This window comes from Epinephelus fuscoguttatus, linkage group LG14 (assembly GCF_011397635.1).
Source record: "Epinephelus fuscoguttatus linkage group LG14, E.fuscoguttatus.final_Chr_v1".
Classification (NCBI taxonomy): Eukaryota; Metazoa; Chordata; class Actinopteri; order Perciformes; family Serranidae; genus Epinephelus; species Epinephelus fuscoguttatus.
The window spans coordinates 2,141,804-2,153,382 of NC_064765.1; the positions used below are offsets into that span (position 1 = coordinate 2,141,804).

Genomic DNA, 11,579 nt, shown 5'->3' on the forward strand with positions numbered 1-11,579 from the left:
ACCTGATGTGTATAATGTGATCTATTTTACATGATATAACTGTACTTTGTTTGTAAGTTGCTGCAGTAAAAGTGACAGAGGGATGTTTGGAAAGTGAAAACCTAAAACTTTTTATCTGGACTATCTGGAGCTCCCAGAGCCAAAGACAAATCCTCAGCAGTGACAGACAACGAGCCACAGATTAGCCAGCAGCAGATACTGAGAGAATGAGAGCTGATGAGGAGTTTCAAGCTTTCACTGAGAGCCTCATTAATGAAGGACGACCCGTAGAGCCATCAGGGAGCTGCCCCTCCAGCTTCTTTCTCCTCTCAGGACATGACTATGAAAGGAGGACTCTCTCTGGGACAATGGGCCGCGTATTCCTTGTCTGGCTCCAATACACAAGGAGGACATGTTGGCTTTCACTGCAGCATCGTCACAGGACACAGAGGCCTCGCTGCTCAGATCACGAGAAGGAGGATGAATGTTGGAGGAGCAAACAACAACAAGGTTTCCCTCTTGGTGTGGCAGCAGGGTTCAGACTGATGAGTATTTTCAGCACTGATTCATCTTTGTGCCCATAGAGAAATTGGAAAACTTGGAAATATGTCCATCACAGGTCCCCAGAGCAAGTGTATGAACTTTGCTTTTATGCCGTCCCTGTTTTCATGTATGGCATCAGGATAAAATCTGTCTCCCTCCTTCAGCTCGTCCAAAACTGCTGCCAGAATCTTGACTCAGACTTAAAACATGACATCACACCGATCATTCCCGACACTGGTTACCTGCTGCTTTTAGAATTAAGATTTTACTGATGACTTACACAGCCCTGATGGGCCTCACTATAATAGATAATTTATTGCTATTGGCTCCCTCTGACCCTGAGGTCCTCAGCTACATCTTTTCATGTTGTTCCTCAGATTAATTCACAAAGGTGACGGAGCCTTTACATTCAGAGCTCCTCGACTCTGGACCGACCTGTCTGAGGAGATCAGTGCTGCAGACTCATCTTTGAAATCACTGCTGAAAACCCTTCTGTGATTTTAACTGTTTCATTCTGTTTTACTCTGCTGTTCTGCTTTTATTGTTTTTATCTTGTTTTATCTGCTTTGTCTTTTATTCAGTTTTGTAACTGAAGGTGCTCTATAAATAAAGTTTATTATTAGTATTGTTACACTTATTAGTTTTTAACCTGCAGTATTCACATAACTGTACATAACTTCTTATGTCTATTCTTATTCTTACTTTATTCTATTGATGTATATATTTGTAGTGAACATTATAGCACAATACATAATTTAGATTTCTGACTGTAACACTAGTTTTATTTTATTTTATTACTTTATATTTACATACTTCTATTTCATACTCTTTTTCTTACTTATTATAATTCTGTATTCTTTGCCTGTAACGAATCATAATTTCCCCTTCAGGTATCAATAAAGTATTTCTGATTATCAGTATTGCTGCAGAGGGACTACAGTTGAAAATTAGCTAAACTGATTTAAACTTGCACATTTACAGAAATGTTAATGGATGTGTTCTGTCCATGTCATCTGTAACTGTATAAATAAATAAATAAATAAAACTTTAACCTGCAGTTTTTTGTCTTTTACTTGAAAGATAAACTGGTTATCAAATTTTCTGTCAATCAAAACATCTGCAGGATTCTGAGAGGACAGAGTAGGAGTTATATTCAGTCTGACAGACGAAAACGTCTTTAAAAGTTGAATTAATTCCACTTATTTCACTTACTTTAACACTTTTCTGAACATGTCTCTGATCTGAGCTCACTGTTGCACTATATTAAAAGTTATTTAATATTTTTTCAAGCAGATTTGACTCAAAAAAACATCTGAAATCTTGTTTTGTCCCACAGAGGTTTCAGCATTAAAAGGTGAATTCAGTGACTTGTCAGTACAGTGCTCAGCAGCGCTCGGGGTCATGATGGGGTGGGTGGTCCGGTCGTATAAACGCATCAGAAGAAACCTCCTCATTGTTGAGTGCAGGTTGAGAAAGTCTGTGTTTGCGCTCTTCATTAGACATTCTGGTGTCAGTGAAGCAGAATAAATAAAACTCAAAGGGACCTGCGCTTCGCTCCGGTGTTTAAATGTGTTTTAACAGTTACTTAAAGCTCCGCGGAGCCACTGTGCCACCTCCAAATGATGGAAATGAGCCGGGGACGTTTGCAGAGCTGGCAATAATCCGAGTTGAAAGAGACGAACGTCTTTGTGCTGAGAGAGCAAATCACTTCCTTTAAAGAGCCGCAGCAACTTCAGACCTTTAATGAGAAACTAATAAAACAAAGGGGAGCATTTCCGGTGCAAAATGTATTTCAGAACTATGAGTCTCTCTGAGCAGCCTGAGGAGGTGTGTTATATTAATACGCAATAAATAAATAAATAAATAAATAAATAAATAAATAAATCCTCCACCATCTGATTTCAGGCAAACTTGTTTTAGGACTCAATCAGAGCTGCAGAGGCCTTTCTCAGTCTGATGATGGGATGGATCAGCCTGTGGATTAACGCAGTGTTTCAGATTAGTGGAGCTGCAGTTTGGTAAAAACCAGCAGCACCACTCTGTCTCCACACCAGACCTGCTGAATCTGACGCCTCCATTACGCACGACAGTTACTCCGCTTTAAGGAGCGACACCGCTGCTGTTAAAAGACACACTTTGGACACAGAGCCGTTCATTTTATACAGGAAAGAGATGATGGGCTGTTTACACACAGCAACGAGTCTCAGTTTACAGCTGGTTGAGACAAACACAAATTTAACTCTTGGTTATGACTGAATCAGAAGGTTGAAGGAGTGCGTAAAGAGTGCGTAAGATTAAAGAAACAGTGGATCCTGTGTGCAGCTTGGAGTCGGCCTCCAGTTGTGAAGCGACTTGTTACGCTGCTTAAAGCATCTGTCGGCCAGCCAGGACTTAAAAGGCTCCAAATAAGATGATTCGGGAACATCAAGGCTCTCCCAGCGGTAATGATTACATTTGGACTTAAGATCCATGCAAGAATTTGTAGGGCCAGTAAATCTGTGGAGTTCCCCTCCCCCCGCCGCTCTTCAAAAGCCTCGTCATTCAAAGGCTGAGGATGTTTGACAATCCCAGCTTGTACTACTCCACCAATTAATTGGATACGTTGTCGGGATGTTCGTTTCTCTCATCTGCTACTTAGAAAGACAAAGGGTCGGTGGGGGGCTGTTGACACCTCTGCGTCCGGCTGGAGTATAAATCAGGACTCTCCACAGAGCAGCAGCAACATTCACCTTCCTGCTGCACCTGGAGGAGCCACAGCCTGTTTCTGCTGAGATTGTATTTTACCACTTTTTAAAACCATCAGACAGAATGCAGGTGCCGAACAGACCAGTTGGAGCTTATGGATACTCTGTGCGTAATTACGCACCAGCATCGCTGTACCCGCAGTACCAGGGGAGCCAGTGCGCGCAGACAACGAAGCCTCCAAGTGGGAAATCTTTCACCATCGATGCTTTGCTCGCCAAGCCGGAGGACACGAGAAGCTGCCGGGCGAGTCCCACACAGTGCGGAGAGAAATACCAACCAGCAGTCCCGGTGCTGCCGCTCACCGGACACGTGGGTTTACCGATGTCAACAGCACCTTACGCCTACTCTCCAAACGTGCTGCACTCAGCGCTGCACACACAACCGGGACACCCAGTGTACTGCTGCCCGCCTTTCACCTACCAGCCGTCGTGTCGTGGAGCATTTTACGCACAAGGTAAACAGAGTAGAACTACCAGAGCATGACGAGTCTGAAACTGTTTCCGTGTTGCAGTGTGATTAAATGTGTCCTCTCTTCTTTGCAGCTTCATTGTCCAAAGTGAACGCAGGGCTGCACTCGTTCAAAACGAAAGGTGGGAAGTCTAAACGGATGCGCACGAGCTTCACCAGCGAGCAGCTCTCCCGGCTGGAGAAGGAGTTCGCCCGGCAGCAGTACATGGTCGGGTCCGAACGGTTCCTCCTGGCCTCGGCTCTGCAGCTCACAGAAGCTCAGGTGAGAACATATGAAGGGAATATAATGATTTAGACACTTAGAGTGCAGCCTCAGAAACATTTAAACGCGTTTCTTGTTCTAATATTTTTAACATGCGTGTTGTTTTTTCTCTCCAGGTCAAAGTCTGGTTCCAGAACCGGCGCATCAAGTGGCGCAAACAGAGTCTGGAGCAGCAGCAGGCCAAGCTGGCCAAACTGGGTCTGGCTGCTCCGCCGAAAAGTCCCGGATCTCAAGGCCACGGAGATGATGAGGATGAGGAGTTCTCCGACCTGGACGTGGACATTGACGTGTCTGATGACTCGGCTGATCACTGCTGACCGAACATCCCCGGACTGTTTCAGACTGTTTGTACATACTGCTGAGAAAAGAGGCGCGTGTCTCCAACTATGGATATTTAATAGATGTATAGTTATATATTTAATTTTCTACTGGTGTTGCTCTTTGATAAGTTCACTTCATGTGTTTCAGTTTTTGTACATTTGAATGAAACATTCAGAAATATATTTTATGACATTAATTCAAACTTTGTCCTGTTCGTTCCTTCACATTCAGCCAAGAGTTAAAGACGTTTCACAGATTAAAGAAATCCTCATTTATTATTATTATCAGTGAAGTCAGTGAGAGATCCATGTTTAACAAAAGCCAAACTGTATCAAAACATCCCTTTAGAAACTCTCAGCAGTGTAAGGGACTGTTCTTTATTTATCAGGAGAGGGGGGTGGCTGGAGTGACTTTTTTGGGGGAAAAACATAATCTCGCACCACCATAAATGAGTTATTAGAATTTTAAAACGTACAATTTGATGTTTGAAAGTTAAAAGTTGAAGACGAAATCCTGTTAAGACCTTTTAAGATTAAGACCAGGGCCTGGTAAAGATTATTATTCACAGTTATTCACAGAGCATCTTAAAAGAGCTCGTAAGGGGGGAAAACAACTGTTGGGAGCAGAGAGGAAACACAAAGAGGGCAGAGAAATATTCTCCAAACACTGGACGACAGTGAGTTAATGAAAGGCTGCAGATTAGGTGGTGCAGGAATAAAATGTGTGGTTGATGTCATTAGGGATACGCACACATTTCCCACCTAACGATCAGGACACTGAGAAAACTGTAAAAACACATCAGTGATGAGTTGAGTCGGTCTCAACCTTCCATCAGCAGTGATCACACTGACACTTTCACTGTCTGCAGTTCATCTCATTTCCACGGGTGTCCTCACATTACGGGGTCAAAAAAGGACAACCAATCACATCCCTTAAAAGAACACATCACACCTGACAACAGGGTTAACCTCACCTCCTCAGTAAGATAAAGGTTTCTGTCCCTTCATTGCTCAGAGTTGATCTGAGAACTTTCCTAAATCACTCCTAAGCTACGACTCCTCACTAAAAGTTTTTAGGCTAAGTTAGGAGCTCTGTGAGAGAGTTCACAGAATCCATCACAACGCCTCTTCACTCTGCTCATTAAAATATTCATGTCTCAAAATCTCATGTTCATAGTTCAATAACTAATGGAGTGCTAAGAAATATCGTTTCTACATTAAGAGCTGTTTTGGATCAACATGTTTTATGTTTTGTAAAATCTGATAAAACAAATGTTTAATTTTTGCAATTTTACTTGATGACTTTATTTAAAGACTTTAATTATAATGTTTAAAGGGATAGTGCAGCCAAACATGTAATGCAGCCATTATCTACTCACCCATATGCCGAGGGAGGCTCAGGTGAAGTTTTAGAGTCCTCACATCACTTGCAGAGATCCAAGGGGAGAGGAGGTAGCAACACAACTCCACCTAATGGAGGCTGACGGCGCCCCAGATTCAAACGTCCAAAAACACATCATTGAAACCACAAAATATCTCCATACTGCTCGTCCGTAGTGATCCAAGTGTCCTGAAGCCCCGACATAAAAAGTTGTTTGGAAAAACCTCATTTGAACTCTGTTTTTAGCCTCATTGTAGCCTGTAGCTTTAACTGTACACCGTGCTCATGTGTGTGCTTGTGTGCGAGACCAGCGAAAGCACGTGAACTCACACTTGAGCGCGGTGCACACTGGGTTTTTTTTCTTACAAAAGCATTTGTTGCACATGATGTGTCCAAGGACTGTCGGAAATTTGAAAATCCAATAATAGTTTCTGTTTTAACAGTTTCTGGCTGTGATAAATGGTGTCATTTTGTGCCTTCCAAAAAGCACGTTGACTTTAAAAACTAGCAGTGAAATGAATACAAAACACAACCATTTAAATCTGTATGTCCCTCCCAGAAGCCAAACGAAAAAACAATTCCCTCTCCGGTCTTTAAAAAATGATTTGACATGCCTCTCTGTTTTTGCACCGCCCCCTCCGTTCTCATAAATAACAGACAGTCCCTAACCCAAGTCTCATTTATCCAGTCTCATGCACAGTACTTTGTAAACACATGCATTTTCACAGCTGAGCAGCATGTCTGGACACACACAAGTGCGTTTGAACTCTGCTGAAGCTCATATCCTTACAAGTGCTAAGGCTCGCTCAGGTCGTGCTACTTGAAGGTGGAAGTGTTTTAAACTTGATATTTTCATGAAAATGCATGTTTGTGAAGTACTAAACATATGACTGGATAGATGAGACCTAGATTATGCTGCAATGCATCAAGAATTTTCACCACAGAGAGTGCTGATGTGTAGGGTCCAGTATTTGCTGCTGCGCCCCTGCCTGAAGATGTGTTTTTTAAATATGAACTTTTTCTTTGAAGCCCCTTAGAAACTGGTCTCGTTTGTTTCGTTAACATTAAATTAGGATGACATAAAAAAGTCACAAACAGGTTTATGTGAAATATCAGAGTGACATAGAGTCATAATTTTATCCAGTCAACAGCTGATGACGTCAAACTCATTTAAACTGAGAAACAACCGAAACATCTAAATTTCAAAAACAGTTTTATAATTTATGAGGAGGAGTTTCACAATTAATTAAACGTAGAGCACAAACTGCTCACTGAACCATCAGATGAGACTCTGGTTTAAATACTAACTGATCGTTTGCCTTGTTGTAAAGATGTTGGTTTAATAATCTGCACATCAATATCATAAACTGATTTATCTCTGGAGAGCAAACTCGTCTCCTCTCTAATGTACCACAATCAAATCATCATCATGACCTATGACCTCTCTTTATTGCTCCTCTCATCTCCCCCTGCGCCCGGTGTGAAGATGATGGAGACATGGCGAGACATTTCCTCCCGGGTTTGATCTGAGTTTCATTCTGGGACGGACTCGGGTTCCCCTCTGGTTTCAGCTAAGTCAATAAATAACCCTCTCAGGGATTATCTGCGGCGCTCTGTAACCCGGGGTCAGTCTGTCTCGGGGCGACAGAGCTGGGTCTCACTGTTTAATCTGTTTAAACGGTCAATACGCCCGTTCTCACTGCTCCTCCACACACAGGGCTCACACAGGCCCTCCCACCCCCGGCAGGTGTCCCGTCTCTGCTCTATTCAAACTGCACGTCTTTCCTTCCAGGTGGAAACATAACGTCTGCTGAAGCCTGCATGGCAGACATGAGGGATAAAACAGGAGGGATGACAGCGTGCAGAAAGGATTGGGATGCAGCAAATGAGTCCATCAGAGCAGCTAATTGGGGTGGTCAACCTGAAAGTCCAGTCTTGGATAACTCCATCATATTAAACAAAGAGAGCTGATGTGAACACAGAGCTGCGTTTCTATCGCTTTAATCCTCAGCAGCAGGACGTCAGGCCCACAGTTAATATTCTGTCTTAATAAATGTATCATCAGCCACTTTTAGCTTCCAGCAAACCAAAACCCCAACTCCACAAAAGACGTGACGCTGTGTAAAACGGAAATTAAAACAGAATTATAATCTTTTTTTTGACCTTTATTCACTTGAATTCAGTCCAGAGACAAAATATTTAACGTTCAAACTGATGAACTTTATTATTTTTGTTAATATACACTCATTCTGAATTTGATACCTGCAACAAGTACCAATAAAAGAGTTGTGCAATACTCAGAAAACCTGTTTAAAACATTCCACAGGTAAACAGGTGAACTGGTGACAGGTTAAAGTATCATGACTGGGTATAATGGGGCGTCCTTGAAAGGCTCAGTTGTTCACAAATAAGGATGGTTACTTTACGAAAAACTGCAAACAGTCCGACAGTTTAACCGTACGAAACCTGCAGCAACATCACTTTTCTTGTGCTGCTTTCAGACCTGCCTTTCACATGTATTTAAACCTCTGAACGCTGACAAAATGTGGCAACAACCAGTGTTTTTCAGGCCTCAAAGGAGAAACAGGACTTGTTTCTAAAAATAAAACGTCAGCCTCAGCTTTTTAAGAAGATCATCAACCTGAGGTTTAAAAGAATCGGAGTCATCAAGAGGCTAACTTCTCTCCCTGAGCAGAAATAACATCAGGAGTGTTCACAGCCTTCTTCCCAGCATTTGCAAAAATAATTACCTTAGTTTTAATCAGCATTTAAAAGCAGCTTTAGTTGTGAAAGCTGAATCTGTGTAACGTTAAAGACAGACTGCAGTTTAGCCACAGCCTCACAATATATCACTGTGTCATCAACATAAAAATTAATATTGGTACTATCCAAATTTTGACCAAGACTATTGATATAATTGGAAATAACAGCGGACCTAACACAGAACCCTGGGGTACACCGTTACAAGTGCTGAGCCAGTTAGAGAGGTTTATTTAGAGGTTTATTTACCCTTCAATTACCCTTCTGAGAGGTAAATGACAAACCAGCCCACCACTTGGTCAGATATACTAACACTAGTCAACCTCTGTGTCAAAATAAGACAGTCAACCATGTCAAAAGCTTTGGACAGGTCAATAAAAAGAGCTGCACAGCCCTGCTTACACTAAATAAGTGTCCTCAGCTTTCAAACACTTAACGAACAGGCGAAGTCACAAGTGACATGTTTCAGAATGAGTGTATATACAAATCATTTCATTCTGTAGTTATTTATGTTTTACACAGCCTCCCAACTGGTTTTGAATTCAGCGTGCACATGTAACCTCAGCACACCACGTCTGTGAGCAGCAGAGGAGCTGTCGGAGGGAGACATCGGCTGGTAACAGTATCAAAGAGAGAAGTTTAATAAACAGTATAGGAGCTGATCTGCTCCGGCTGATTACGGCTGAAGGAGCAGAATTTGTGTAAAAACCCCAGGGAGCCGTTTCTGATGTGATCAGCCGGGAATCAGAGCTGCCCCCTCCTCTGCACTCCACAGCCCAACGTAATCCCATTGAGGGGAAGAAAGAAGCAGTCAGAGGCCTGGGAAAACCTGGAGAGTCCTGGAGAGGGGAGGGCGGGGGTCACCGGGCTCATCGTCCCAATTAGCACAGGGCACCTTAGCGGCTGGAGACGAGCCAACGCTGGCTGGGCTTCTTAAGACTCTCTGCAGGGTCTGACGTGAAGCTCCGCATGAAAGGAAACTGTTACATCTTCATCCTGAGGACAAAGTCGGCTCTGATACTACGTCACTTAAGAAACACTGATATGATTTGTGTTCAACGGACAAATGTAAAGTATTCATGGTTTGCAGAAACGTACAATGCCACATTTGTTTCTGACGACTGGGCTGCAACGAAAAACCTGAAGATGCTCAGTTTACTTTTAAACTTGACAAAAGAAAGCAACAAATGCTCAGATCTCAGAAGCTGGAACCAGAAAATGTTTCTCATTTTACTTGGAAAATAGCGAAATAGTTTCAGCCTGGTACTAATGTGCATATTTCCAGCTTACAAACATACTTTTTGAGCTCTAATGTGTTGTGTGTCTTTTTGTCATCACTCCTCTGTGACCTGTTTTATATTAGATTGCACCTACTGTTATGTTATTTTAGTCTTTTGTATGGTGCACTCTTTGTTTCTGCACTCCTACAACTTTTAATTGCAAATACAAAACCGTACTAATGAACCTTCATTAATATAGGCCTATATTTTATCTCCAAGTGCACGTCACACACTGAGCGAGCCGCCTGTTAATGACGCTGTGGGCTAATGGGCATGTAGCTACTTCCATGTTTCAGATGATACGTCATGTTTGTAGTCGACCAGTGAAGATGAGTTTACATATCACCTTGGGTTCGTCCTTCACCTTCTCAAAATGATCCCACACTTTGGATTTCCTGCCCGACATGTTATTAACTAGCCTGTGGAATAACCGCAGGTACCAGCCCTGGAGATTAACCTGACTCCTGTCTGACTGCTGAGCGTGGACACTTCCTGTGCCTGTCCTTTCAAAGTAAAGTCACACATGGTCCAGTCATATAGGTTTGGGTTTATTTTGAGGAGGTGCAGCTCCTCATAGAGTTTCACTTTTTATCTGCGACCAAGCAGCAAATCTTGCCAACTAATGACCTCTCTGGTCGACTGTTAGGGGGCAGCCCTGGTACTTACACACAGTCAGTGTATTACCTACAGTAGATGTCAGTCAGCATGCTCTCAACTTGGAGAAGCAAACTGGAATGTGACACAGAAGCTAAGCACTGTACTGTGTGGACGATGGTCAGATATTAGACGTATTTTAGCCACCTTAAAAACAGTCACACTTGAAAAAAGTTTATATCAGTTTAAGTGCAAACTATACTTAGAGTATTCTCACTGCTTTGTCTTTATGTCAGGTTTGGATCAGTACCTCTGCATCCCCACTTAAAACATCTGAACTATCCCTTTAATCAGCTGTAACTTTAACTGCTGACGAACCAAACCTCTCACCAGCTTTAAAAGTCTGTATGTAAATTTAGATGCCGTTGGTCACGTGACTGAGCCGCGGTCCTCAGCGTCAGATTGTGATGCAGCTGTGTGAAGGTGTGAAAGTTCTCATGGAGAGCAATAACCTGCAGCTCCAATAGGAGAGAGCACTTCATTTCACCATCACGCGTTTTAGGGCAGGCGATTGTAAAGAAGAAGAAAATCCTCCTTTGCATTTTATTTGGACACCGAGGCCCCTCTACTCCATCTAATAGTCATTAGCTTTCATTACCAGCGTTTGAAGTACAAGCTGCCCTTTGTCCCCTCCTGAAAGGGACGCACAATGGCTCCTGACACGGGCACTGACCAGAGGAGCTCTCCTCAGCCCTGTGTGGGAGGACTGATTGTGTTTCTGTCAGGAAATAGCAGTTCCTGTTCACATCAGCAGACACACACAGAGAGCGCTGAGGAGAAAGTTAAAGACCAAACAGAAGGAAGGAAGCTGGAGTCTGCGGCTTTTCAAACAATGCGTAATTTATCCACCGTGCGTCTTTTACGCACACCAGCGCCCACGAGTAAAATGACAAACAAAAACATGTTGGATTGTATCTCTATAATATTCCTGCAGGACTAGAGTCTGTTGCAGTTCACACTCTTATCTTCTTTACTGATGAATTGATTTCCTAATAAATCGCTGCTAAATTAATTTTAGACTCTAATTTGCTGTCTTGGAGCTCGTTTGTTGTATTTTAATGTTTTATTTAATAAAGCATTACACACATGTTGCTATACCGCTCATATGGGAAACTGTGTGTGTAATGTGGCTGTAAAATATGTGTGAAACACGTTTTAGGGACTGTTCTTTACTTGTCAGAGGAGGA

General features: G+C 42.6%; 1 protein-coding gene across 1 annotated transcript; it reads left to right on the plus strand.

Moving 5' to 3' along the window:
- The first annotated feature begins 3,123 nt into the window (after window positions 1–3,123).
- noto (notochord homeobox) lies at window positions 3,124–4,395 on the plus strand. The gene is made up of 3 exons (XM_049596148.1): window positions 3,124–3,721; window positions 3,810–3,997; window positions 4,114–4,395. Exons 1-3 carry the CDS (start codon window positions 3,331–3,333, stop codon window positions 4,312–4,314), a joined length of 780 nt encoding a protein of 259 aa, XP_049452105.1. The 5' UTR covers window positions 3,124–3,330; the 3' UTR covers window positions 4,315–4,395.
- Window positions 4,396–11,579: the final 7,184 nt, after the last annotated feature.